Source organism: Terrapene carolina, unplaced genomic scaffold, assembly GCF_002925995.2.
Source record: "Terrapene carolina triunguis isolate 2854851 unplaced genomic scaffold, T_m_triunguis-2.0 Scaffold66, whole genome shotgun sequence".
Classification (NCBI taxonomy): Eukaryota; Metazoa; Chordata; order Testudines; family Emydidae; genus Terrapene; species Terrapene triunguis.
The window spans coordinates 53458073-53485008 of record NW_020664417.1 but is presented as its reverse complement, the minus strand read 5'-3'; the positions used below and the strand labels follow the sequence as shown (position 1 = coordinate 53485008).

Genomic DNA, 26936 nt, shown 5'->3' with positions numbered 1-26936 from the left:
AATAAATTTGTTAGTCTCTAAGGTGCCACAAGTACTCCTGTTCTTTTAGCATATGTGTGAAACCTGAGCAGTTGCCATCATCCGGATTTAGATTGTATAGGTCAGGCAATGTCAAACTCAACTCAAGCTACCGATGACAATCTGTCAGTGCAGTAACTGTGATATATCAAGCTGACAAATTCAGGATTTCCCCATCAAAATATTTAATAAAAGATGTGTAGGGGAGAAACCATCAAATGTTCTCAGTGGCCTAAAATCATCCCTTGGATAACACTAATGATTTAAAGGAGTTGCACCAGGGATGAATTCAGCTCACTGTTGGAATCAAAATTGGAAACCTGACAACTTAAAACAATTGATTCCTCCCTCCCTTATCTTATTTGAAGCTAAGGTCTGGAGGGAAGCATGAAAATGAAAGGTGGTTGAACTTGCTCTCTCAATTCTTGAAAGTGGGGTCTTGCAAATAACCCTCTCTGGCCCAACGGTTCTTTAATTTATCCACAGTGGAACAGCCAAGAGAGAGAGAAAGAGAGAGAGAGAGAGACTCTGTAGCCTGGTGGTTAGCACACTGGGAGCGGCCGTCTCCTTCCTCCATTTAATTTTGTAATTATTTAGCCACAGTGGAACAACTTCAACAGGACCGAGTGAGGGAGCCCCATATCAGAGTCTCCCATAGCTCAGTGGTTAGGGCACTCACTTGAAGTAGCAGATCCCTTCCCATGGGGAATGTGAACCAGGGGTCTCCCACATCCCAGGTGAGTACCCTAACCACTGGGCTAAAAGTTATTGTGAGGGAGGTTGTCCTCCTCCTGCCCTTCTTCCCCCTTTCCCCCAGCTTCTTGCAAAAAATGGCATAGGTGTGCAGCTGAGGGCTTGTCTACACTTACAGTGCTGCAGCTGCACCAGTGCAGCTGTGCCACTTAGGGCTTGTCTATACTACCCACCGGATCGGCGGGCAGCGATCGATCCAGCGGGGTCGATTTATCGTGTCTAGTCTAGACACGATAAATTAACTGCCAAGCGCTCTCCTGTCAACTCCGGTACTCCACCGGAGCGAGAGGCGCAAGTGGAGTCGACGGGAGAGCATCAGCAGTTGACTCACCACAGTGAAGACACCGCGGTCAGTAGATCTAAGTACGTCGACTTCCGTAGCTGAAGTTGTGTAACTTAGATTGATTCCCCCCCAGTGTAGACCAGGCCTTAGTGAAGCTTCTCCCATCGGCACAGGGGTGGTAGCTATGTTGACAGAGAAGCCACACCCCTGAGCGACATAGTTATATTGACACAAATTTGTAGTGTAGTGTAGACCAAGACTGAGAATCCCAAGTGGCCGGAGCGGCCCAGACAGGTGCCTGTCTCTGAGAAGGCTGGGCTTAGCATAAACCATTGGCTTGGTATCTCCCATTGGCTAGTTTAGGCAAGGCATCACCTGGCATGCTGGCTTTTGTGAATTGCATTCTAAGGTGCCTGTCTCTCCCCATTCATTGTATAGGGTGCATGGGTGCCAAACTCAGGCTTTGAGTCCCAATGATTTTCTAGGGACTTAAAAGTTAGGTGTGGTGAAGCTGAGCATGGCCTCACCTAAGTTTCTAGCCCATATTTATTTACATTTATAAAATACCAGTTCAGTGCTCTAGTTCTGTACAGAAATTACATGGGTCAAAAGAGCCACAAAACCAACAACAAACAACCCCTCCCACAAGAGGTTACTCTCCAAACTTCTTGTAAACATATACAAGATTATTATATTTAACTTCCCCTGATGTCTACTAACCTCCAGATACCATTTCTGACCCCAGACCGTCTTCTGGTTGTCCCTGACCTTCAAGTCAGCCTTTCCTTTCCTCAGGAAAAGCCTGGGAAAACAGGTCAGCCTTGCAACATGTCCTGAAGGTCACCAAATCGAGGCTCTTGTGTCAAGGAGTAGAAGGTGCAGGGGAGGTTATTTCTTTCTCTTGATTACTTACTTGATTGGATTCAGGCACATTTTCTGGAATTATTTGCTTTGAATGGCACCTTAGATGAATTTACTAATATTGATGAGAAGTGAATTGTGAATGAGAATTAATGAATTAGAATGGGATGAGAAGTGAATAGTATGTAAGACTCACTATAGTAAAAATATTTGTCTTTGGGTAAGTGTCTGTTTATGTGTGTGTGTGTGGGGGTGTATGTTTGTGTCTGTGTTTTATATCACACTTAATTTCTTTGTCAGATAGTCAAGAGTTTCTCTCCTCCCCTGCCTCTCCCTCACTTTTGCAAAAAGAGAATGAGTTGGTACAAAACTAAACTTTAATATGGTTTCTCCTGTGAAATTAAGCCATTCATGTCTTCAGCCCCCTCGCTTCACTGCTGATATTTTGTGCTCTTTCCCTGTCCTTGTGTTTTCTGCATTTCAGTTTATTGCCATCTTCTCCCCTTTGACTTATTTTTTTTTTAGTTCATACACTCTTTTTGTAGGGGACTTGGACTCAACACTGCAACACCTTCTGTTTAGGTGCCCAGTAGAATTCACATCCCTGAGTTAGGCACCCTGTACAATGCATGACACAGAGTTAAGCATCTAAGAATGGAATCCACAAAAGTCAGCAAGCTTAACAGGGTACCACCTACACTAACCAATAGGAAATGCCAAGGAGAGAGGGGGTTCATAAGCCCTATCCTTCAGTGCTTATGTCTTGGCAGGTGGGAAGTGCCTCCCTCTGCTCAGGATTCACAGCTATGAACCCTCTCCTGAAATTAGGCACCTAAACTTTCTCTTTAAAAATATTGAGGAGGTGGTGGCATCTTGCCTTATAACTTTTAGCCCTGTGGTTAGGGCAGTCACCCAGAATGTGGAAGACCTAGGCTCAATTCCCCCCTCTGCCTGCTGAAGAGTAGAGACTTGAACTTGCGTCTTCTGCCTCCCAAGAGAGTGCCCTAACCACAGAGCTGTGGAAAAGAGTGAGAATGAGTCTATAGCCCAGTGGTTATGGTAATCACCATGTGAGAGACCCAGGTTCCAGGCCTTCTGCTTCTGTGCATATTTAATTATTTATATGCAGCGGAACAGTTTCAACAGGAGAGAATGAGAGAGGCCAGCCCCAGAATACTCCACAGCCCAGTAGTGAGGGCCCTCTCCTGGGAGGGGATGACTCCAATTCTAGTCCTTTCTCCATATCAGGTCGGGTGGGAAATTGAACCAGGTCTCCCACATCGTGGATGAGTGCCCTGACCACTGGGCTAAAAGTTATAAACAGGCCTGGAACTATCACCTCCTCCACTGTTTTGTGTGAGGCCTGATCATGTAAAACGGCTTCTGACAGTGTCCACAGGTTTTCCCCACAGGTAAGGTGAGCAGGGCCAGCTTCAGGATCGCACTGAGGCTTAGGCATGAGTTAGGCATCCACCTGAGGTGACTGCACAGTGCACACTGTCACTGGCAGATTTTTGTAGGTGCTGAGGGGACTTTACCAGAGAAAATTTAGGCACCTAGGGACTTTAGATGCCTGCAGACGTGAGCAGGGTGTTTGAGGATCTACATTTTGGCACCTAAAGTGGCAGCTAGGTGCCAAAAATCCCTTTGTGGATCTAGCCCTTTTTTGTTATTCCTCCCACACTCCCTGGAAATCTTCTCATCCCATTCACTCTGCTGCTATGTTTTGGCATGGTTCCTTTCAGAGCCCATCAACACTCTTATTCAGACAACTAAACAATAATATAAAGTGTGCCCTCTGCCTGGAAGGATGCGTGTCCGTCTCCATTATGTTCCCAACGCCTGCCAGCCCGGGGGGAGAGAGACTGAGCTTGCTAAAAATTCAGATGGACTGTTGCTAAGCTATTTGTTTGGCCCCTCAACCCATTTGATTCCCCAACCCTCCATTTCTGTGTTTGTTTTACCTCCATCTCCCAGCAATTCTGTTTGCGTTTTCCTCCCTTCCTCACAGCAGTGTGTATAGGTATGTGTCTCCTGCACATATCGTTGCCTGAAGCGCTGCCAGGAGCAGAATGGAAATGTCAAGGATTGTGCAATACTGTACTTTTTTCCTGCCAGAGTCACTGGGAAACTGCTGTGATCACGTGCCTACATTTGATTCCTCTAGGATTTACTCATTGCTGTGTAACAGAAAATGTGCAGGGTTTGGGAAGAAGCAGGATTTATATTCAAATCTAATTTAAATACTATTGATACAAATTGGTGACATTTCTGTGTGCTATTTTTCTAACACAGAGCCACTATTATTGACATAAATTATTCCAACTCTTAACACAATTAAGTTATGGTGAATCTTCCCATACTTTTCATTTTACTTCAGTAACTTCTTATAAATTGTATTGTTTCAACAATATTTCCTGCTCATATGTAGATCAGAGGGGTTACCCCTTTACAAAGAGTATTACTCAGTTTTACAGATGGAGAAACTGAGGCAGAAAGGTTGTGACTTGACTTACATTGAACAGTAAGCCGGGGCAAAGTCTGGAATAGACTTCTAGGAATGAAATCCTAGCCCCATCAAACGGAAGAATTTCAACCTAGCTTGACTTCCAGTTCTCTTCTGTGGCCTAATGCTGCCTCTCTATTCTGTATATTCTATTGTTTAATTTAATACAATGTATAAATTTGTTGTAATTACTGTATAACTCTTTGTAGATTCAAAATATTTTAAATATTTTGTAACAAATCTATCATTCAGTTAGACTAAACATAAAATGCTATGTATTTATATTTTGAAGAAAAGTTTCTTTGCACCCTAAGTTTTCAGTAAATAATCTGAAAAAATCTTAAGCTAAGAAATCTGGGAAAAAACCAGAACTTCAAAGCATCAAAGAGGCTCAACAACATATTTATATACAATACATGACACAAGGTCTATTATGATATTGGTCTGGTAAGGAGAGACAGTAGTTGCTCAAGGTTAAACCACTTTTGGGCTGTCCTGCACTCTTCACTGATGAAGGTAAATGCATGAGAGATGAAGCCATTGCACATTATCTTTCTCAATGTATATATGCACACGTTATTTTACAGATGTTGTTTTTCTTTTTAGTGTAGTACAAACAGCTTCCAGGATTTTGACTCACTTCCTCAAGTCTCTTTCAGCTGTTTAAAAAAGGACAAGAGGAAATGAGTTCTAATATCCTGAAAATAATTTTTACTTTAAGTAGTCTTCAGTGTGGCACAATTTTTCATTTTATGTATAGATCTTTGCCTTGTTTTTGCCCATTAGTTCTACCCGATTCCCCCACCTCCCAAAATTGTTGTTCTGTTCCTCAGTGTTCAGATTATTGTTCAGTTTATGGCAAAAGCTGAATTGCAGCTGAAGGTGAAAACCCAGTCTTCTATTTAAACCTTTCTCTCATTCCAAAGCTTTTGCTCATTATTTAAAATCAAACTCTGACGAGAATGCACAGAACTAGTTAGAAAACTGATTAAAACAACTCTTTTGCTTTGCTATTTTTACTGTTGGAGTATTTTGTTTTATTTATGAATTTTAAGAGACTGGAAGGGTGTTCAAAAGGGCACTTAGGCACCTAACTGCTATTAAAAGCCAATTCTGCAAACAGTCATGCATGTGTTTAACTTTACACATGAGTAGTCTCATTGGCTTGGGATCTGACACCGGAAACTGAAATGTATTGTTTGCTCACTGTCTAAGATTGCTGCAGTTTTTCATAAAAGGATAAAAGAATAGTGTAAATATCAGTATTTGAAGAGTGAATGTGACGTATTTTCAGGGTTACAATAATTAGAAGGTACAGTAAATGTTAATCTCTTAGTGGATTTATTCTTTGATATTTTGATAGATTACTCCAAAAAGTAGGTTACCCAATAAATGTTTTGTTTTTGATCTTTTCTAATGCAGATACACAATAAATAACTCTGTACTGCTCTTCACAAATCACCTGAGGGCAACTTAACTAAAATTAAGCACTATTTAATAACATAATCAACCACACATTTCTGTAGTTTTCCATTTGAAAACATCAAGTGATTAGCATTCGAAATCTCAGCCAACAGCTGAGTACAGAATCATGAAATAGAACTACTAAATACTTGATACTGGGAAAACTTCAGTGGATAAATGGGATAACTGCAGTGATAGATATGAGTGGTGAAGGGAACATAGGTTGATGATGCACAAGCTTACGAAGATAAAGCTGACTTGTGTTTGTTTTTGAGAGCTTTGTAAGTGAAATTTGAGAATTTAGATTTGAATCAGATAGGCTGTTACTTTCCATATTAGTGCTTATTGGAAGCATGACAAATGAGTTACAATGGTTGGGCAGAGAGATGACAAAGGTGTTTTTTGACCAACATTTCCTTCTGTTTTCTGTTGGTAGTAGTCTCAACCTGGCAATGTTCCACATATAGTGAAATGGTGTATTCCTCATGGCATATAGTGGACTGTTAACAAGTGAACGGCCTGATACAAATGCTGAGTTGAAGAACCTGAGCTGGATCGCTTTAAAGAGGAACTTCACTAGTAATCTCCTGTCATTCAGAAAACTAAGGAGTTGTAAGGGAAAAAGCTCCAAATTAAGTGTAAAACACTCAGAAACAAGTGTTGTTTTGCATATTGCCAACCTTAAACATTCAAAAATCATATCTACAACCCAAATCATGATATTCCCTTATAAATCACTTTTTTTTTAAAATAATGCATTTTGAGTTTTCTATTTTTCTGGTTTCTTAGCTTCTAGGGTGCCATTAGTAATATTCTCAAGTTTTCGTCTGACGGCTAGAAACTTGCAAATTTTCGTAATGAAAGCCAAAACTCACATTCACATGACTCCAGGAGGTGTGGCTGTTTTTTTTTTTAAACCCAAATATCGCAAGACTCATAAATATTGTTGTGGAATCTCCATCTCTGGAGATATTTAAGAGTAGGTTAGATAAATGTCTATCAGGGATGGTCTAGACAGTATTTGGTCCTGCCATGCGGGCAGGGGACTGGACTCGATGACCTCTCGAGGTCCCTTCCAGTCCTAGAATCTATGAATCTATGAATCTATGAATATTCGGAGAGTAGGCAACACTGCGTTTTGACTACTTGCAGTATGACTATTTGGCTTAAAGGGAGTTGGATAGGAAGGACAAAACTGTTGTTAAACCCAGGAAGCTGGCTAGCAAGGCAACACAGATGTGGAATAGAAGCGTTCTTTTGATGGTTGGAAAGCATAATTTTTTAACTTAGAAATGTCACATTAACTTCAGCAAAATTAATGTTTCTTCCCCATAGGGTGGCAGGCTTTTTTATTTTATTTATTTATTTATTTATTTATTTATTTGTAGCACAGACTCTCAAGGCTTCCTATTCCATAACACTTCTAATTTCCAGGTATTGTACAATGCATTGCTAATTTGTGCTTTAATTCTGATATCTTCACAGCTATGTTAATATTATATTGAAAGAGTGTGTTACAGTGCAGTAAAAAGAGGACAAATCGAGGGAATAAAAATAGCTGGACACTTTCAAGTGCCACCCATAAAGCACACTCCATCCATGCAAGATGCCAACATGGGATGCCACTTACACTGGACCAATTGTATTAATTCAAATTGCAATTGTGGCAGGAAGCCCTTCTTGTGCATATCCATGACTCTCTTCTGAAGTACTGGGAAACTTGAAGTTTCCCTCCTCCTAGACCAAAACCCATTCCTCCTGCTTGAAGACAAGGAGCACTGGCCTGAGCAACAGGAATGACCCAGGTAGCCTGTAGTCCAGAAGTAGAGTGCGCTGCCACCACTTCAAAACCTTGCTTAACAGAGGACTGTGTGTGTAGTCGGGAGGCTCCTGCTACCAACCCAGTAGGGCTCTTGACTGAGATGGCAGATGTACACACATGACACAGGATCCTTTGCTGGATGAGTGGGGCTACAGTCTTCCTCTTTCTGGGTTGGACTACAGCCTCCCTAAAGACAGAGCAGTGTGCCGGAGAAGAGGAGGGAGGTCTCAGTCTCCCTGAAGAGGAGCAACAGTGGGTCCTCTGGCCCCAGGGCCGGCTCCAGGCACCAGCCCACCAAGCATGTGCTTGGGGCGGTGCCTGGAGGGGGGCAGCGCGGCGGGGCCCCGGCCGGGCTCGCCGCCCTCCCCCCGGCACTCGGGGGGGGGGGGGGGGGGCGGCGGGTGGCTTTTTTGCCTATGGCGGCAAAAAAGCCAGAGCCGGCCCTGTCTGGCCCCACCTTTACAGCAGACAGATCTCGTGGCCTCTTCTGCTACCACCATTCCAAGCAGGAGGTGGGGCCGTGGTGGAGATGGCCTGTATGGGATGTCCGTAGGATCCCAGATTGTATGCAGAGCTGGACTAGGGAAGTGTAGTACACAATATATACCCTGTGTAGACTACGAGCTCGAGGGGGCTTGCAGATGTGTGGTAAAATTGGGATTGAGCCATGAGCTAATGAAACAAACTGTTGGTTACAAAAAAAGCACAGCCTTTGACTACGTGACATTAAGCAAATATAAATGGTGACTCTCTCACAAAGAGATCTCTTCAAAGACTGTCTAAAATTTATTTGCATTCGTGTTTGGCTACATTGCAGTCATTTGCTTTTTGAATACAAGGGCCAGATTTGGAAGTGTTTACACCAGTGTAAATCCATTGTAACTCCTTTGAATAAATGAAGCTACACTGGAGTAAGTGGAGGTCAGAATCTGTTTCACTGCCTCTTTAATTTTGCCAAAGATGAAAATACCTCTAGCTAGATAGCACAAAGGTAGGTGTGTTTATAAGCGGATGGACAAGTAGATGCAAAAATAAACAAGCAATAAATACTGACTAATTAGATTCCTGCCATGTCTTGTGCAAAACATATCACCTGCTTCTATCACATGGCACTTTCTATGGGCAACTACCTACAATCAACTCTGCATAAGCAATTAAACTGTGCATAGAAAAATAAATCTCTTAGAGGACTGTGTTAATATATTAGGAAAGTAAAGACAACCTTGCAGGCAATATATATAAAGGACTTATTTGTAGTATATGCTGACATCCGAGATAAAAGTTAAAATGTGAGGTTTAGTTGTTATATTTCCTTGTCAAAAGTAGACTAGGAAGAAATATGACAGATTGTCAGAAATGCATCTGACTCACTATCTGTATGACACTTCCAAAACCAATTTTTACACAGATTTTACAGAATTCTAGAACGACTACATGAAGCAGGTTTTGCTAACCATGGTATAAATTCCGGAGAGGCTGCCAACCAGCAGATAATCTGCCCTACATAGTGTTTCCTGGCCACAAATCATAAAAAATATATACTGGAGCAATATGTACAAAGGCATTTCTATAGACCTAAGTACAAAGAGATGCCCCTCTTAAAAATATGTATACACAAGTTCGTAGAAGAGTTTAGTCTTAGAGTGAACACTAAGAAATGGGTAGCGACATCCCAAATATTAGCAAAGCTTATGAATATTTAGAAAATGGAACTATATATAAAGAGTATTCAGAACTTTATAAAAATTTTCAAACACAGATGCAATGAAGAAAATTTGTTTACATGGGCAATTAAATGCGGAAACAAACAAAAACTTGGTGTCATATAGATGCATTATATGCAAGTGTGATGTCTTTCATAATGTGGTAATGGAGCCAAGCGCAAGTGTAGTCGCGCCGCCAGCGCTGCAAGAGGGCTCTCACAGTGCTGTATGTACTCCACCTATCCGAGGGGAGTAGCTTGCAGCGCTGCGAGCGAGCGTGCAGCGCTGCAGGCGCTGATTATACTTGCGCTTTACAGCGCTGCACTCGCTGCGCTCGGGGGGGGCATTTTCACACCCCTGAGCGCAGCAAGTTGCAGCGCTGTACAGCGCCAGTGTAGCCAAGGCCTAAGATAGGTCATGACTAAAACAACATTTTGTAATCAATATACACTAATGTCATGATTCTGTGGCTGGGTCTTTCTTGTGTCAATTTTTTCACTAAATGAAAACTGAACCTAAAAGCATAAAGCATATAATATATAGTGTGGCTTATTCATTGCTGTAATTTTGTTGAAAAAATTAATACAAAATAAAATATGTAGCGATAGTAAAAAGCTTTGGTCCTTTAATGCGGTATTTAATGTGGTCCAATGTCGGAGTACCATAATTATACTGTTATTGGTATCCTTTTCCCCTTTGAAGGAGCTGCATAGATGACTACCAGTGCACCTTTAATGAAATTGCTACCATTTGATAAAGTTGCTGCCAGGGCTTGAAATAATAATCATTCACATTGCCAAAAGTCCTACGTTTCCTTCCTTAATTGAGCTTTTTCCAAATAACCATTGATTCCAATTGCAATCCGAGGGGAAAAAACTACATGCTCCAAGTTTTCTCACTTGCCTTTGTTGAAACTACCTTTTCACAAAAATCCAGAAAGCAACATTTCGAGCTTGTGCTCATTACAAGAAACATTCTTTTAAAATGGAAACTGAATGAAAAGATAATGTACTTTTTAAAGTAAATGTCACCAAAAAAGAGTGAGAGGAGATTGAAAATCCATTAAGCAAATTAAATTGACCAGCAAATGTTGTGATGAATGAAAAACAGAATTTGAATAAACTAATTTTGTCCATTAGCATGCTTTTCAATCTATTTTAATTGTTCTGTCTTAATTATTTTGTATTTTGTTTATTTAAATGTATAATGGCTGCAAAAAATAACTATTGGAGCAATTAGTTGATTAGCAATATAGAAAACTAGAGTAAAAAGAAAACAATACATTAGAAGGTAATGTCATTCTAGAGGACATGTAAAATATCAAATTTTACATGTGTTACTGCAAGCAAATATTTTATTTGGGTGAATGCATGTTTATATTCACCACAGATCTGTACTGTTGTACATTTTAATAAGAATTAACCATTTAAATTGTTTTAAGTTCAGACATTCTTTCTAACCAGATTTAGTCCAGTTGTGCATCAGGATTAATTCTGTTTAACACAGCATCTTTGAAAGATTGCTACCACAAAATCTCCATTCATTGTTGTATAAGACTACTGTGTGTACCTAGCAACAGAGGGTCCTGTGGCACCTTTAAGACTAACAGAAGTATTGGGAGCATAAGCTTTCGTGGGTAAGAACCTCACTTCTTCAGATGCAAGACCTCTGATACTTGTGTGTACCTAGAATGCTTTGTTGCTATTGTAATTATTGAGACTGCTCAGTGCTGGAGTATACCATACCCCAGTAGCATGCTAGGTGTACTGCAACTCAAGAGAAGCAATGCAGGTACTTCAGCAGCTAGGCATTGTAGGCAGTCTAATTGAGAGTTAAGACTCTTCAGGCCTGGGGTGCCCTCTCCAGTCCAGTCTCTATACAAGCAAACCAGAACTTGCAGGTTTCCAGGCCAGGCTCATTTAATGTCTCTCACTGGGGACCCTACGCACTGGCTCCCTACCCAGTTGCTGCTGCTCCGCTCCCTCATAAGTCTTGCACAGACCTGCACTCAGCTGTAACGTCTGGCAGTCACAGCCTGTTCCCCCCCCTTGGAAGCTCTGCATGCAGTTACTGGGATTCTGCTCTGCATCCAGCTTCTCTGTAGTTTCTGGCTTGTTACGCAGCCACTGCTTTCCAACAGGGCCCAGCCACCTCATTGGAGCACTGGGTTGGGGTTTTTACCAGTAATACCTTAATTCTTGTCACCATCAGCGCCTTTCATTGTGTTCCTATTCAGTGTGTTAGGTTTAAAAGATAAGGAAGTTAATGTTAAAAGACAGAGATTGTTGAAGACTCTGGCTGTGTCTACACTGCCACTTTGAGTGCAAAAACTTTTGTCGTTCAGGGGTGTGAAAAAACACACCCCTGAGCGACAAAAGTTTTAGTGCTGAAAAGCGCCAGTATAGACAACGCTTTATCACCGGGAGCTGCACTCCTGGCGATAAAACTACTACCGCTCGTTCGGGGTGGGGTTTTTTTATTGCCGGGAGAGCTCTCCCCCGGCGATAAAGTGTGTCTGCACTGCCCACGTCACAGCGCTGCCATGGCCGTGCTGTAATGTGGGTAGTGTAGACATACTCCAAGACCAAGTTTCATAAACATCAGTACCCATGTTAATCTTATCCTGTTGTCCTTCCCTTAGTGACCATGAGCATTCAAGAATTCAAAACTTCAATACATCTATTAAAGAAGTAGCTCAGGAGCACCATTATTTGGAATAAGCATGATCAACATATATTAACTTTGTTGAATATGTTGGACAACAAATACTTCGTTCTGTAGAAAGATTAGTCTGATTTGTGCAGCTCCTGCAACATGTGTTTGGTGACAGCAATGAAAAGGTTGAGTTTTCAACCTTGCCTTCTAAGGCTTGGTCTACACTAGCAACTTATGTTGGGGCTAGTCTACAGTGGCAAAGTTAAAGCGCTGTCGCGGCAGAGAATGTAGAAATGTAGGGCTGGAAGGGACCTGGAGAAGTCATCAAGTCCAGACCCCTGTGCTGAGACAGGACCAAGGAGACCATCAATGAGAGGTGTTCGTTCAACCTGTTCTTAAATACCTGCAATGATGGGGATTCCACATTCTCTCTTGGAATCCTATTCCAGTGCGTAACTATCCTTATATTAAGAAAGATTTTCCTAATATCTAACCCAGGTCTTCCTTGCTGCAGATTAAGCCCATTATTTCTTGTCTGGCTTTCAGTCCTCTTTATAACAGCCCTTTACATATTTGAAGAGTGTTATCAAGTTCCTCCTCAGTCTTTTTTTCTCAAGACTAAATATTCCTAGTTTTTTAAACCTTTCTTTATAGATCAGGTTTTCTAAACCTTTTATCATTTTTGTTGCTCTTCTTTGGAGTCTCTCCAATTTTTCCACATCTTTCTTAAAGTGTGGTGCACAGAACTGGCCTCATCCATGCCCAGTAGAGTAGGACAGTTACCTCCCATGTCTTGCATATAACACTATTGTTAATAAACCAAAGAATATTAGCCTTTTTCACAATTTAATCATGTTCAATTTGTGATCCACTATAACCTCAGATCCTTTTCAACAGTACTACTGCCTAGCCAGTTATTCCCCATTTTGTAGTTGTGCATTTGATTTTTCCTTCCATAGAGTAGTACTTTGAACTTTTCTTTATTGAATTTCATCTTGTCGATTTCAGACCAATTCATCAAGGTTGTTTTGAATCCTAATACTGTCCTCCTATGTGCTTGCAATTCCTCCCAGCTTGGTGTCATCCGCAGATTTTATAAGCATACTCTCTCTACTTCATTATCCACGTAATTAATGGAAATATTGAATAGTATCAGACCAAGGACTGACTCCTGTGAGTGTTCACTAGATACATCCTCAGTTTGACAGCAAATCTGTGATAATTACTCTTTGAGTACGGTCTTTCAATCAGTTGTGTACCCACTATATGGTAATTTCCCTAGTTTGCTTATGAAAATGTCATATGGGGCTGTGTCAAAAGCCTTACTAAAATCAAGATATATCATATCTACTACTTCCTCCCTATCCACTGGGCCAGTAACCCTTTAAAAGAAGGAAATTAGGTTGGTTTGGCATGATTTGTTCTTGACAAATCCATGTTGGCTATTGCTTATAAATCTTTTTTCCTTTTGGTGCTTACAAGTTGATTAATAATTTTATTCAGTATCTTTCCAGGTATTGAAGTTAGGCTGACTAGTCAGTAATTCCCTGGGTCATCTTTTTTCCCCATTTTTAAAGATAAATACTAATTTTCTCCAATATTCTGGGACCTCACCTGTCCTCCATGAGTTCGCAAAGATAATTGCTCACAGTTCCAAGATTCCTTCAGCTAGTTCCTTAGGATGAATTTCATCAGGCTTTGCCAATTTGAATACTTTGTTAATATTAATTGTGTTGAGTATCTGGTCACTTTTTGAGTGAAGACTAAAGCAAAATAGGCATTAAATATCTCAGCCTTCTTGATGTCATCAGTTATTAGCTCTCCTTCCCCGCTAAGTAAAGGACCTACACTTTCCTTCATATTTCTCGTGTTCCTAAAATATTTAAAGATCATCTTCTTGCATTTTATGTCTCTTGTTAGGTGTAACTCATTTTTTGCCTTAGCCTTCCTGATTTTGTCCATACATGCGTATGCTATTCTTTTGTACTCCTCCTTAGCAATTTGTCCATATTTCCATTTTTTGTAGGATTCCTTTTTTATTTTCCTTTTTATTTTCAGGTAATTAAAGAGCTATGATGGAGTCATATTGGCCTCTTACTATTCTTTCTTTCCTTTGCATTGGGATAGTTTGCAGTTATGTCTTTAATATTCTGTCTTTGAGAAACTGCCAGCTCTCCTGAGCTCCTTTATCCCTTCGATTTTCTTCCCATGGGAGCTTACCTACCAGCTCTCTGAGTTTGTTAAAGTCTGCTTTTTTGAAGTCCATTGTCCATACCCTACCATTCTCATTCCTTTCTTTCCTTAGAACAATGAAATCTACCATTTCATGATCATTTACCCCCAAATGGCGTTCCACCTTCAGATTTGCACCCAATTTTTCCCTCTTTATCAGAATGAAATTTAAGGGTATGTCTGCACTGCAAAAAAAAGGAAGGAAGACAAAAAGATGACCCATGGCAATGAGTTTCAGAGTCCAGGTCAACTGATGGGCTTCTGGGGATTATGCTATGGGACTATAATAGCAGAGAGGGGGGAGAGTCTTGGAGCCCAGGTTCTGGACCGAGCCCAAATGTCTGCATGGCTATTTTTAGCCCAATAGCACGATCCTGAGTCAGTTGACCTGGGCTCTGAGATTTGCTGCTAGGGTTTTGTTTTGTTTGTTTTTTTGCAGTGTAGACATACCCTAAAATGGCTGCCTCCCTGGTTGCTTCCTCCATCTTCTGAAACAGGTAGTTCTTCAGAGTCCCCTTGAACACCCCTCCTTTCCCCGCAGAGGGATTCCTTTTTAAAGGCTTATTTAACTTTTAATTTCCAGCCCTTTCTTATCTTAATCACCCTGCCTCTGTTTGTAAACAAAACACTGACTCCCTGCCCCAGGGGCACAAGCTGGGAGCAGCACCTCTTCTCTGGAGAACTCACATTCCACAGTGGGGCTAGGACATGTGTCAAAACTTGGGGGGGGGGGGAGCGGAGGGGAGGCAGAAGGCTCCCCCCATACCCTATCTAAATAGCATCCCTGCATCTCTTCCTAATCCTTCTTCTCGAAAACAGCATCCCATGGTCAAGGAAGTGAAAGCCCTTCCAATAACACCATCTGCACAATCAGGCATTCATCTCCGGAATAAATGTGTCCCTGCCTGGGCCCTTACCCTCAACTGGGAGGATGGACAAGAACACCACCTTAACCCCCAACTCCTTCACCCTTGCTCCCTTAGCCCTGTAGTCACTGCTGATCTACTCAGGGTCATACCTGGTAGTATCATTAGTACCCACTGGGATGAGCAGCATGGGGTAGTGGTCAGAGGGACAGATGAGCCTCAAGAACCTTTCTGTAATGGCTTGGATGTGGGCTTCAGGCAGGTAGCACACCTCCCAGGACTTTGTCAGGTCCGCAAATGGATGCCTCCATTCCCCTCAGAAGGGAGTCCTTGCCCACCAGTACTCTGTGCCTCTTCCTCTTGGTGCAGTGGCCATTCAGTGTTTCAGTCTTGCGGCTGGTGGCTCCTCCTCTTCAGACATTGGGATCTGCCCCTCTCCGCCTGTTTCCGATATGTTATACTGGTTCTTGACCATGATGGATGGGGAACCTGGGTGGGGGTGGAGCACTGTCTACTCCCCAAGTGGCCAGAAGCCAGTTTCCTCCTCGTAGAGCAGCTGGTTCTCCTTCCTCTTGTGCCGCTGTAGTTACCTGTAGTTAGCTAACATCCTCTGTGCATCCTGCTGATGAAATCCTTGTGCTCCCAGGTGATATTCAGACAAGCTACCTCCTTTTGCAGCTCTCTTGTCTGCTTCCTGAGGGACTCCACCAACAGACACCTCTCTCACTGAGGTGATCTCCTTGCCTTGCTTTTGTTGGCGGGGATGTGCAGGCCTCATTCCCAGAAAGTCAAGACCAGGGCCTGGGTAGAAGCCTCCAGGGTCAGTATGCCCTGGCTGGTGGGGGGCCCCCTCAGGAGCAGACAGAGGAAGAGTTAGTAGTGATGTTGGCAACATGCCATTTTCCTCCCAATGCGCGTTCTTCATTGTAGAGTACTTCCAAGTTAAGGGGGGAGGGAGGGAACCAACATCCTACCTCCTTTTCTCCATCTGCTGGCAAACTCCTTTAGTCTCCCAACTTCCTTCGTCTCGCCAGCCACATGTCTTTTGAACTAAAAGATAACAATTGTAAAAAAATTAGAATGTTAGGAATCTGTATATTGAAGTGTGTATTTACATTTCAGTTAATGTCTTTCACATGATATTGGTTCTACTGTAAAGCTCAGCTAAGTTATATTCCTGATGGTGTTTTTGGCTGATCTATCCTTAATGTGTAAGTATCTTCTCATACAGATTTTCTAAGACTCACTTCTGAAAGTGTACCCTGGTCGCTTTTGTGCATGGCAGACCTGCTATACACTCACGATTCCATTAATATTTGATAATTGTATGGCAAGGGGGAAACTGAGGCACAGAAAGTTTAAGTGATTGGGCCCAGGTTGCACAGGAAGCCTATGTCAGAGCTAGGAGTAGAACCCAGATCTCCTGACTCCTAAGTCTCGTCTACACTACAGGGGGAGATCGATCTAAGTTACGCAACTTCAGCTACGTTATTCATGTTGCTGAAGTTGACGTACTTAGATCCACTTACTGCGAGGTCCACGCTACGTGATGTCGACTGGAGATGCTCTCCCATCGACTCCCCTCGCGTTTCTCGTTCTGGTGACGTACAGGAGTCAATGTGAGAGCGATATGCGGTCGATTTAGTGGATCTTCCCGCTAAATCGACCACCGATGCATCGATTACCACGCATCCAACCCCCAGTAAGTGTAGACAAGGCCCTAGTCTCATTCTTCAACTTCAATGCAATCTCTTTTATGTGCTTGGTAGCTTGGGGCAACACAAAGGTGCTTACGAACATGATGTAAATTTCCACCTGTCAGTGCCTTTCCCTATTACACAAGCACTAAAGCTCAAATGGCTTGAAGCTAACAAGAATCCAAGATTCCTCACTTAAGATTTTTCCACTGTTACACACTCCAGAAGCAAAGCTTTTTTGTTTTTTACAGCTCCTGATCTTTGTAGGATCCCTCCACTTTGACTTGTGATGGTTATTTCTCTCTCCATCAGTATTATCTAGAGCAGTATCATTCTCTAATTCCTTCAGCCCTATTTTCCAGCTTCTGTTGCAGAAGTCGCTATTGCCATGTACCCGATCCCCCAACTTTGTGGCTTACAAAGCTTTTTCCAGGGTACTTCAGTTCTTTTTTCCAATTGCTCACAGTTGATCCCAGCATTTTAATAATTAAACAAGCTTTGATAAACTAAGGCAATAGGGATGGGTGAAAGTGACTGTTTAGCTATGGAACACTAACTTCATGTATCTGTAGTTTGCTCCTGCATGTGCCCCAGCTCTGTTCAAAACCAATTGTAGGCATAGTCCTGTTTCTGATGTTAAAAAGGTGTATACAATCTGTTTGGGATTAGGGGGATCAGAAACTGTTGAAAAAAATCTTCAGGCTTCCATCACTTGATCACTCTTCCCAGAGACATACACACACACAGCCTTCATCCCACTTACTACCTATAAACCATACTACTTTAAGTTAATTAGTCTTCTTTTTTAAAGATCAGAGATATTTAGATGCGTAATACAAAGCATATCTTGTTGTCTTTCACTTTTGTAACCCTCATTCTCCAACTCCCCAACTCCCTTCCCTAGCAGACACACGTGCAATGCCTTTCCATTGATTTCAATGAGCTTTGGATCAGATCCTTAGTTTGATGGCATCGCTCGGTACATTAAGTTTAATTTAGGTTGTTAAAAGTTTGGGGCAGAAGCCTATTATTCTATGTGGCTTAGAAATAATTGTTCTGCATTTTTTGTATCAATACCCCGAAATGTAGATTGTTACTGGAGCATTCATAAGTCATGGATTTTGCTTTCTAAATGCTATGGTGTGTTTGTTCCCACTGCTCCTTTCCTTCCCCCCAATCCCAGCACATGAAACTTACATTGCTACACTGGACATACAGGCTTTGCTGTAAACATTGGGACAGGTCCTGTGTCTCAGTACCTGCTGGAAGCTGAGTGTGTTCGGCAGCTTGGAAGATGGGGCCTACTGTAAACATAGTAGACTTTGAACTCCTAACTTGAAATATTATATGCATTCAGTGGGTCAAAGCAGACTAAGTTTGGCAGAGCCATGAACATGGAGTATGGCTGTGTAGCGATGTTGTCTGCCTCTTTGCTGGAAGTGGACATGATTATATTTTAGGATACTTCATACAGATTCTGCTGTTTCTGTATGTATGGGTTGAAGATCTTCATATGGAATATTTCCGGTAATGTTAGGAAAAGGTTTATCGTTCTAGTTGAGCAGCAATACATGCCTTTAATTAGCAGTGACAGAGGGATCTCAGTCCAGAAATCCAGCCTGCAAACAAAATAGTTAAAATCTGAAGGAGTTCTGACCTTCATTCTTTCCCTTATACTCTTTCATTGTCTTTGGATTTCTCAGCAACAGGAGCATTTATCTGACTTGATCTTAATCCATTTATATACCCTTAAGAGCCACTAAAGCTGAGAAATAAATGAATTAAGGCTGGAATATAATCGGGTCCAAACTAATTATAGAGTGTTTTGATTGAACTTGTGGCATTGTCCCTATTTGTAGGAAAATTCACCACATCAGAATAGTGTGTGTTTTTGAAAGAAAACTAATGGAAGTTGTATTGCCAACTGCAGTATATTTCTACCAGTATATGTGCCTATTGGTCATCAAGTCTGGCTGAATTTTTTTTAATGTATTTTAATGTATTTAATGTATGGACAGTTATCATGAGATAAACAGATGGTCATTGACCTGACTAAATACATATTCTTAAGGGTGTCAGGATAGGCATAGATTGCTGTCATAAGACCGCAGCATAATTTGCATAAATTTAATATGATATGTGTGGTTCAGACAGGACAACATTAGTAAGAGTTTGTCTTCATTCCCCATAGGAACTCCCATTTTCTAGATTAATTTTGAATTTCTTTAGGCTAAAACATGGGATATGCTAGCTCAGCAAAAAACTATTTGGCTTATTTAAATACATTTTAGACAGGTAGGCCTTAATATGCTCTTGGTTGGTTTTTGGGTGGGAAAATGTTTTACATTTGGGGGATAATAGTTTGCATAGCAGTACTTTCTCAGAATCTTTTTTAAAGCTGCAATCAGGGTAGACCAGGGTATGTGCAGTGAAAGAGATGATACTTTTGGAACTTGAGGGGGCTAGCTCTACTGAAAGAAAACAGTTCCTCTAATGTTGCAACAGGAGGTGTAGGAATACCTGCATTATATTGAGTACTTCTGTAGGAGGTTACAAATTAGTATTTCATCAAAGAAAATAAATGTATTGTAAACTTTACACTGAAGCCATATATATTCATATAATTAATCCACTTACAGAATAGATGTGGTTGCAGTTCCTATTGCAAAGCAGCTAAAACAATAATAAATATTGGGCAAAGAGAGTTTAGATCTCGACAACACACAATTAAAAATACAATCAGCGGTCATCTGTTGGCTCTTGAAATCAAGTTTACAAATGTAGTTTCATGTTAAAATTGTTTGCTCTGTCCCCATTGACAAGCCAAATCATGACATAAACTGTTTTAGCTGGAACACTTTCCAGACTATTGTCACGGAGTCCCCGGGTGATGCTCTGGAACTGCTCCCCACAAAGCCAGTCAGGACTTTGGGGAGCCTCCTCTCCCATGGAGCAGACTATCTTCAGGGCAAGAAACTCACACGGCTTCACCTCCCGGGTCTCTCCTGGGAGCATTTAGCATATGCCCCTCCGTGCGCTTCCCACAGCGAGTCTGCCCAGGCAGGGTCCTGGGGAAACCAGAGGGCCCTGCACGCATCCCCACTTCGCAGTTAGACGTGACTCTTAGCCAGCCAGTAAAACAGAGGTTTATTAGATGACAGGAACACGGTCTAAAACGGGGCTTGTCGGTCCAGCGAACGGGACCCCTCCGCCGGGTCCATTCTGGGGCCCAGCGAGCCCGACACCCCCATCTGCCCTCACTCCTAGTCCCCAGCCAACTCCAAACTGAAAACCCCCTCCAGCCCTCCTCCTCTGGGCTTTGTCTCTTTCCCGGGCCAGGAGGTCACCTGATCTCTTTGTTCACCTTTAGCTATTTCCTTACAAGGGGGAAGGGTCCTGGCCATTTGTTGCTAGGAGACAGAGGGTCGGTGATTTATGCACACTGGCCTTTATCCCACCACCTAGAGGCTTAAGAAATGCACTGGGGAAACTGAGGCACCCACACAGTATTAGGGGAAACATTAAGAACAGTCCCACTTCGTCACAACTATTTAACCCAGTTTCCATCTGCAGTGGCTGTAAGCTCTGTGCATATGGGCCGCAGTCTTTAGTTATGAACTGTCTACAGAAACTTGTAGAATTAATTAAGTGTAATACCTTGTATTTTTGAAGGCACAAAATCTAAAATTATTCTTAAACGATCAGGTAAATATTTTCATTTGTTAAAACATGACAAATAAATATAGCAATATATACGGCATTTTTGTCTCCTGCCAGGTGGTACAATACCTTCTATTACTCCAGAAAAATCTTCCTTAGTTGTGAATAGCGGACAAGAAGTAAGACTGAGATGCAACGATGATGGTCCAGTGACTTGGGATTTTCAGAACTCAGACCCTTCAGGAAAGCCAAGACATTTCAGGAATAAGGAGTGGAACATAAAAAATGCATCAGCCAAAGATACAGGCAGATACATATGCAAAAACAAAGAGAGTTTGAACACCTCCATTTATGTTTTTGTTAAAGGTAAATTTGTATGTGTATTTTTCCCCTCTTCCCTTCCAAAGCACATAATTGGAGTCAGGTATCTGGTGTGTCCCTTTGCTTATGAATACTCGGAAACTGTAGTAAAGCTGTTTACATTGTATTCCAAATTCATGAGGAATCCATGGCCAGAGATGAGACACTAGATGGGTAGGTTCTCTGAGTTACTACAGTCTGTAAATCATGATTTGAGGACTGCAGTAACTCAGCCGGAGTTATGGGTCTATTACAGGAGTGGATGGGTGAGGTTCTGCGGCCTGGCATGTGCAGGAGGTCGGACGATGGTCCTTTCTGGCCTTAAAGTCTATGACTGTAGTGTATCAGCACATTAAGAATCAAAATTATTTGTAATTGGATTGTCTGGTAAGATCAGGTAAAGAAAAGACTTAAGCCCAAATAAAAATAATAATTATTAATAATAAATAGTCCTAGCAGGAACTTAATATATTTAAAATAACACAACATATTTCAGCAATGTTCAGCAACACCAGGGGATGAGAAATGGTGTAACACATACAGGGAGAAGTTAGGAATTTACATTAGACTATGCTTGCTAGGGTCATTGTAGTCACAGAAAGTTTTTGGTAGCGTTTCCATATAAATCTTCATTGTTATGTACAAAAACTTGGCTTCTGGAAGGAGAATTTGGATACCATTTTAAAAAATCAGCTAAAATCATTTGGGTGGATTGTTCCCTTATTTCTTCCTTAATTTTATTCTTTGTAGAATTTTAAAAATTATTATTCTTTACATCCACTAGTCTATAATCACTAAAGGTTTGACCCCACCCTCTGACTTACTGAGGCAGTTTGTTACAAATGTTAGTACCTAAACACTCCTTTGTAAAAGCCAGTGGGTAACAAAGAATCCTCTTGCATGCAGCCTCTGTTTTAGTGCAGGCAGCTCTGACTAACTCTTGTACACCTTTCTGTAGTGGGTACCTGCAGAAAGGTGTAAAAGAGTGATACTTTTTCTTGAACTGCTATTGCCTTTTACCCTCCTCTGTCTTTTCCTCCGGTTTTCCTCCCTTCTGTGACCTGTTGGATTCTGACAGATGGCCTCATTGGCTCTCAGCCAACTTTGCCAACTTACGCCTCAAGGGGGTATGGCTCAGCTGATTTCCAGGGCAACCCATTCTCTTGCCTGAGCCCATGTGGCTCAGGCTGCCCTCTTTTCCTGTTGGTGGGGTGGGTTTTTTGTTTGTTTGTTTTTTTGCGTGGCCTTTTCTGTTGCAACTAGTGTTTCTCTTTCTCCACCTCCAGCCAGTAGTCCCTGTGAGAGATGAGGGAAGTTGCTTAGTGACCTGCTAATCCTTCTGGAACTGCTCCACAAGGACAGAGGAGCCAGCACAGCCTGGCAGGGGATTTTCTCCAGATGGAACATTCTCAAAGGTAGTCTATGTGGTCCTGTGGCGTTTCTGAAGAAATGCAAAGCTATGAAGTCCTCAGAACAGCCATCCTTCTATCATGGATAAATTTCTTCCTCTTCTTCACTTCACAATGCCAGGACAAGGTCTAACCATCCAGGTGACCTGACCAAAAAGTTAACCTAAAACTCTGGAACCCCTCTTCCCGTGAAATGCATGCAGACTTTCAGTGAGAACATACTATGTTGGGTTCCTTTAGACCTTATGACCTGTGTATGAACAGATGTATTCTTCATCCCACCCACCCACCGACCCATTTACAATCTGCCTTCAAACCACATCAGCTGTCTGAGACCAAGAGCTCAGTGGTAGTGCTTGACTTTGCTACCTCTCTAGTTCCGTACCAGCTTTCTCCCTATCATCTTATCCATCCAGTAACCTGGAAGCCTTGGAGGCCATTCAGATGTTCTCTAGCACTGGGGACATTTCTCTTGTTTCTTCCTCAGAGCAAGTCATACTTTTGTTTCTCATGGATCATGACAAATGAAGTCAGACATGCCAATACCAGTATGTGACGGACACATTAGAGCTTTATCTATCACACAGATTTTCTTAAACCTCATGGTAGCCATCATAACCAACTTTGATGAGGAAGGCATTCATATTTCCCTTAAAAGAATGACCTACTAGTGGGATACTCTTCACCTCAGAATGGCAGATAGCAAACTAGTGCTGTCAAATGAACATGGTTTGGCAATGAATTATAGAGAAGCTTTCTGACCCTCACACAAGACTTGGTTAACCACTTTGTCAAATTCCTAACTCACTGGGACAAATAGGCTTCTGGAGGTAAAACAAATATTTTTTCAAGGCATGCCATGTTCCTGGAGTGTTGTGTGGCATGCCCTTCAAATCCTAGGCTTGATGACGTCCTACGCAGACGTAAGGACAGTACAGAGCATTCAACTCTACATGAAACACTATCCGGCTTTCCTTTTACACAGTTAGGATGCATAGGAGAACAGGAACAATATGGTTATGTCTCCAAAAAATGTCCTCTGTTTGCTACAATGGTTGATATCGACATCACAATTTCACCATCAGGATTTCTATAGCTGCTATGCCAGCCTTCAAAGGCAAAGAGTAATATAGACTAATCATCAGTCTTTCAGAGCTTGGGTCATTCATGACCCACACACTCTTTATTCCTTGATCAGAAATCATGCAGTGTTGATAGACAACAGGACAATGACCACCTATTTAAACATGTGGTAGCAAGGAACTTACAACTTCATTGTCTAGATGAAGGCAATTATTAACCCCTTCCAAGTAAATAAAATGGAGGACAATCATCTCAGACACTTTTATATAAAAGGCAAGCTGGGTGAATACAATTATAAGCAACTCATTTTGTGTTGGAGGAGCAGGAGTACTGGCCAACATGTTGGTGGGGTGAGATGTGGGAGTGAGGAACGTATATGTGTAATCCTTTCAGGTGTCTTCATTCCCTTAGACAAATTGATTTATGCCATCCCATCTTTCCTTCCCCATTTCCAGAATGATCTAGGAAGATTGTACAGGATCAAGCCTGGGTAATTCTGCTCACTTCCACCCTGGCTTTGACACCAATTCCAGCTGTCTGTGAACCAGCTGTTAGTTCACTTATCACACATCCAAGGACCTCTTTTTCCTAGGGAACCCTCCTGCACCTGAACCCATCCTGGATGAAGTTGACTAGGAGGAAACTAATTGCTTAAGCCTTTGCCAGCATGGATTATTCATGAGTTCATTCAGATTGTCTTCTGGTTTTGGAGGGATTCAGTGCTTCTGTGTATGCTACCATCTTATTTGGAACCCATTAAACTCTTGGTGCAGGACAGTAAGCCTACAGTAAGGGTCTTGCCCTGAGCTGCTTTTGCGTTCATTTTTTTTTGGGGGGGGGGGGTGGTTCTGCCACTTGAAAAGAAGCACAGTTAATGCTATGTCTTCATATTGCAACTAGGCCAGTGGGCTCAATGTCACTTTATCCTTCCACAGAATGTTACGGATTAGATGTTCTTTCCTCAGCTGACTCCATCTCTCACTGCAAAGTTCTCTAGGCTACAGATCTTTAAAGTATACAGTATAAGTAAAACAAGCTTAAAATGTGCTATTTATTCTTGTTTTGGTTAAACAATATGCTATGCTCTTGTTTTCTTCTTTCTATCCTCATTGTGGGTCTCTATTTTCTGGTGCTAGTTCTTAAGTCCCTGTAGTGATTTCAGGATAGTGGATGTAAAAGTTACATGAAGACCAACTTAAATAAAAGGAGCAAAACTTGTTCTAATTCTACTCCTCCAATGTGAACTATAGCCCGGGGCAGTGGTATGGAAGATGGGGGCATAAATAAACTTTGACAGTCATTGTAAAATCTCTTAATTTTTTTATTTTCAATATTGTTGGACAAATTATTAGTATTTTAAAATTAGCAGCTAGCATGGACTTCAGCTTTGGTTATAAAATACTTAATACATTAGATATTACTGTACTGTAGATTGACTGACATGAAAAATTTTAAGCAGTCATACAGAATAATTACATCATAATTTTTCAATACTATGGATTAACCAGATGCTTATGTAAATACCCCAATATTTTCAGGGAGAGAGAACTTTGGTATTTCCTCTGGTAGCAATATGTGTTCATTTAGATTGTCTCTTTTAGAAGTGAAAATTATAATTGAGGTTGCAGTTCAACTTTCACTTGCTCATACATTTCTCAGAAATTCTCCTTCTGGGCATGAAACTCGATAAACCTGGTCTCAGCTCAGAGGTGATTTTTTTAATAGTCTGAGCAAAATCTGTTCTGGCATTTTTTGAGTTAGATAAGAAGGAAATAATAATTTCTTCTCTTTAAAGATAAAAGAAAAAATAAGAATTTTTTCTTTCACAAAACTCTCAAGTGATGGAGTTTTAAAACTATTGCACCTTAGCATAGTGCACAGTCAGAAAATATGGAAGTTTTCTAAAATTCTATTAGCAACATTAACTTAGTAAACTTGAATTGACACAGTATTCAGAATATTAGTAAAATGTATAATTTAATGTATTCTTTGTGCAATCTGACAGAGTTTGGTTTTTTGGAACCTTAACTTGTACAATTCCTGACTTTTTAACATATTTGTCTTCTTTACAGATCCACATATCCTTTTCCTTACTGACTCTGACCCTTTCATCTATGTAAACGAGGACAGTGATGCTCTTGTGGTGTGTCCAGTGACAGATCCAGATGTTTCACATTTCACCTTGAAATTATGTGGTGGCAAACCATTCCCCGAGAATTTGACATTTATTTCCAATCCCCAGAAAGGAATCACTATCAAACATGTACAAAGATCATTTAAAGGGTGCTACCAATGTTCAGCAAAACAAAATGGAGTTGAGACAATTTCAGAAAATAAATACCTGATTGTAAGGCCAGGTAAATGCACTTTTTTCCCCTCTGCATGCATATGGGCATTCATCTGAACAAAACAGATTGATGAACACTGCTGCGAATACTCTCCTAAGAAACACTAATGGATCTTGAACTTATCACTGTTTTTCATAGAAAGATTTGATTTAATAATGCAAGTTTAGGATTACTAGATTTTTTTCATATAATAAAACAGAATACATTTTAAAATATAGTCATAAATAGGTGCCTGTTTGAGGTTTTGGTAGCTGGGTGGATAGGTTGCAGGGGTTTCGGAGCTTGTTCCAGATCTGGAATTTGGTAGAGTGGTGTGTGTGTGTTTGTGTTTGAAGGGACAAGAGAAGAGGTGTCACATAAAGGTTGACAGTGAGGATCTTAGAAAGGTTTGGCAAACTCCCTGCTGATTTTGGGTAGTTCTGTGGATTCTAAAAGAAATTTGGGGACCCAGGCTTTTCTGAGCCCTGCTCCAGTGCTGACACTCGTCTTCAATGCTGGCTTTCTAATTCATTTGCTTTGTTAAAACTTATTGTATTCAATAGATTTGGACAGGTCTGTCCTGTTAAACCAGAAGACTAGGACACCTCATCACCTTACTGTTATCTGTATAATTGAAATTGGAAGAACTGATAATACATTCTGTTTAACAAAATGTAGTAAGCTAACAAATACAGTTTCTCACAACTGAAGTAAGGTGTGTGTGTGTGTGAGAGAGAGAGAGAGAGAGAGAGAGAGAGAGAGAAGCTGTGTGGTAGGGGAAGGAGGGAATGGAACAATCTTATTTTCTTCATGGGTGAAAAAAGGTAGGTATAAAAATCTTGTCCTCTAATTTTGAATGGGACATCACTGGTAAAGCTGCCATTTGTTATTGTTTACCTCTTATCTGCCTCTTGAATTTTAAGCCCTTTTAGACAGATCTTTTATTTAACCTTCTAATGACATTGTATGTTAGCAAATTGTTGTAAATCAGTTTGGAGAGAAGGAAGTATAAGCCTAATTAATGAAAGCGCCTAAAATATATTAACGATTGAGGTGCACATCTTTTTAAGGTTTAAATAGCTTGCCCAAGTTCACTCTCCAAAGGTGTGGTAGAACCAGGAATAAAATCCAGAGCTCCGCATATCAGCCTGCTGTTTTCACCACTTGTAGTCCAGAAGTGGAGAGTTCAATTCCACTGGCACAAGAGTCAAATAAGAAAAGTTCTATATAAGAGCTA

At 41.2% G+C, this 26936-nt stretch overlaps 1 protein-coding gene across 1 annotated transcript in view; it reads left to right on the top strand.

Moving 5' to 3' along the window:
* KIT (KIT proto-oncogene, receptor tyrosine kinase) overlaps positions 1-26936 on the top strand; it is a 70459-nt gene that overhangs the window by 2237 nt on the left and 41286 nt on the right. The window contains exons 2-3 of the mRNA XM_024216101.2: positions 20638-20886; positions 25445-25729. Of these exons, the coding sequence (XP_024071869.1) occupies positions 20638-20886; positions 25445-25729 (534 nt within the window). The remainder of the gene's footprint in view (positions 1-20637; positions 20887-25444; positions 25730-26936) is intronic.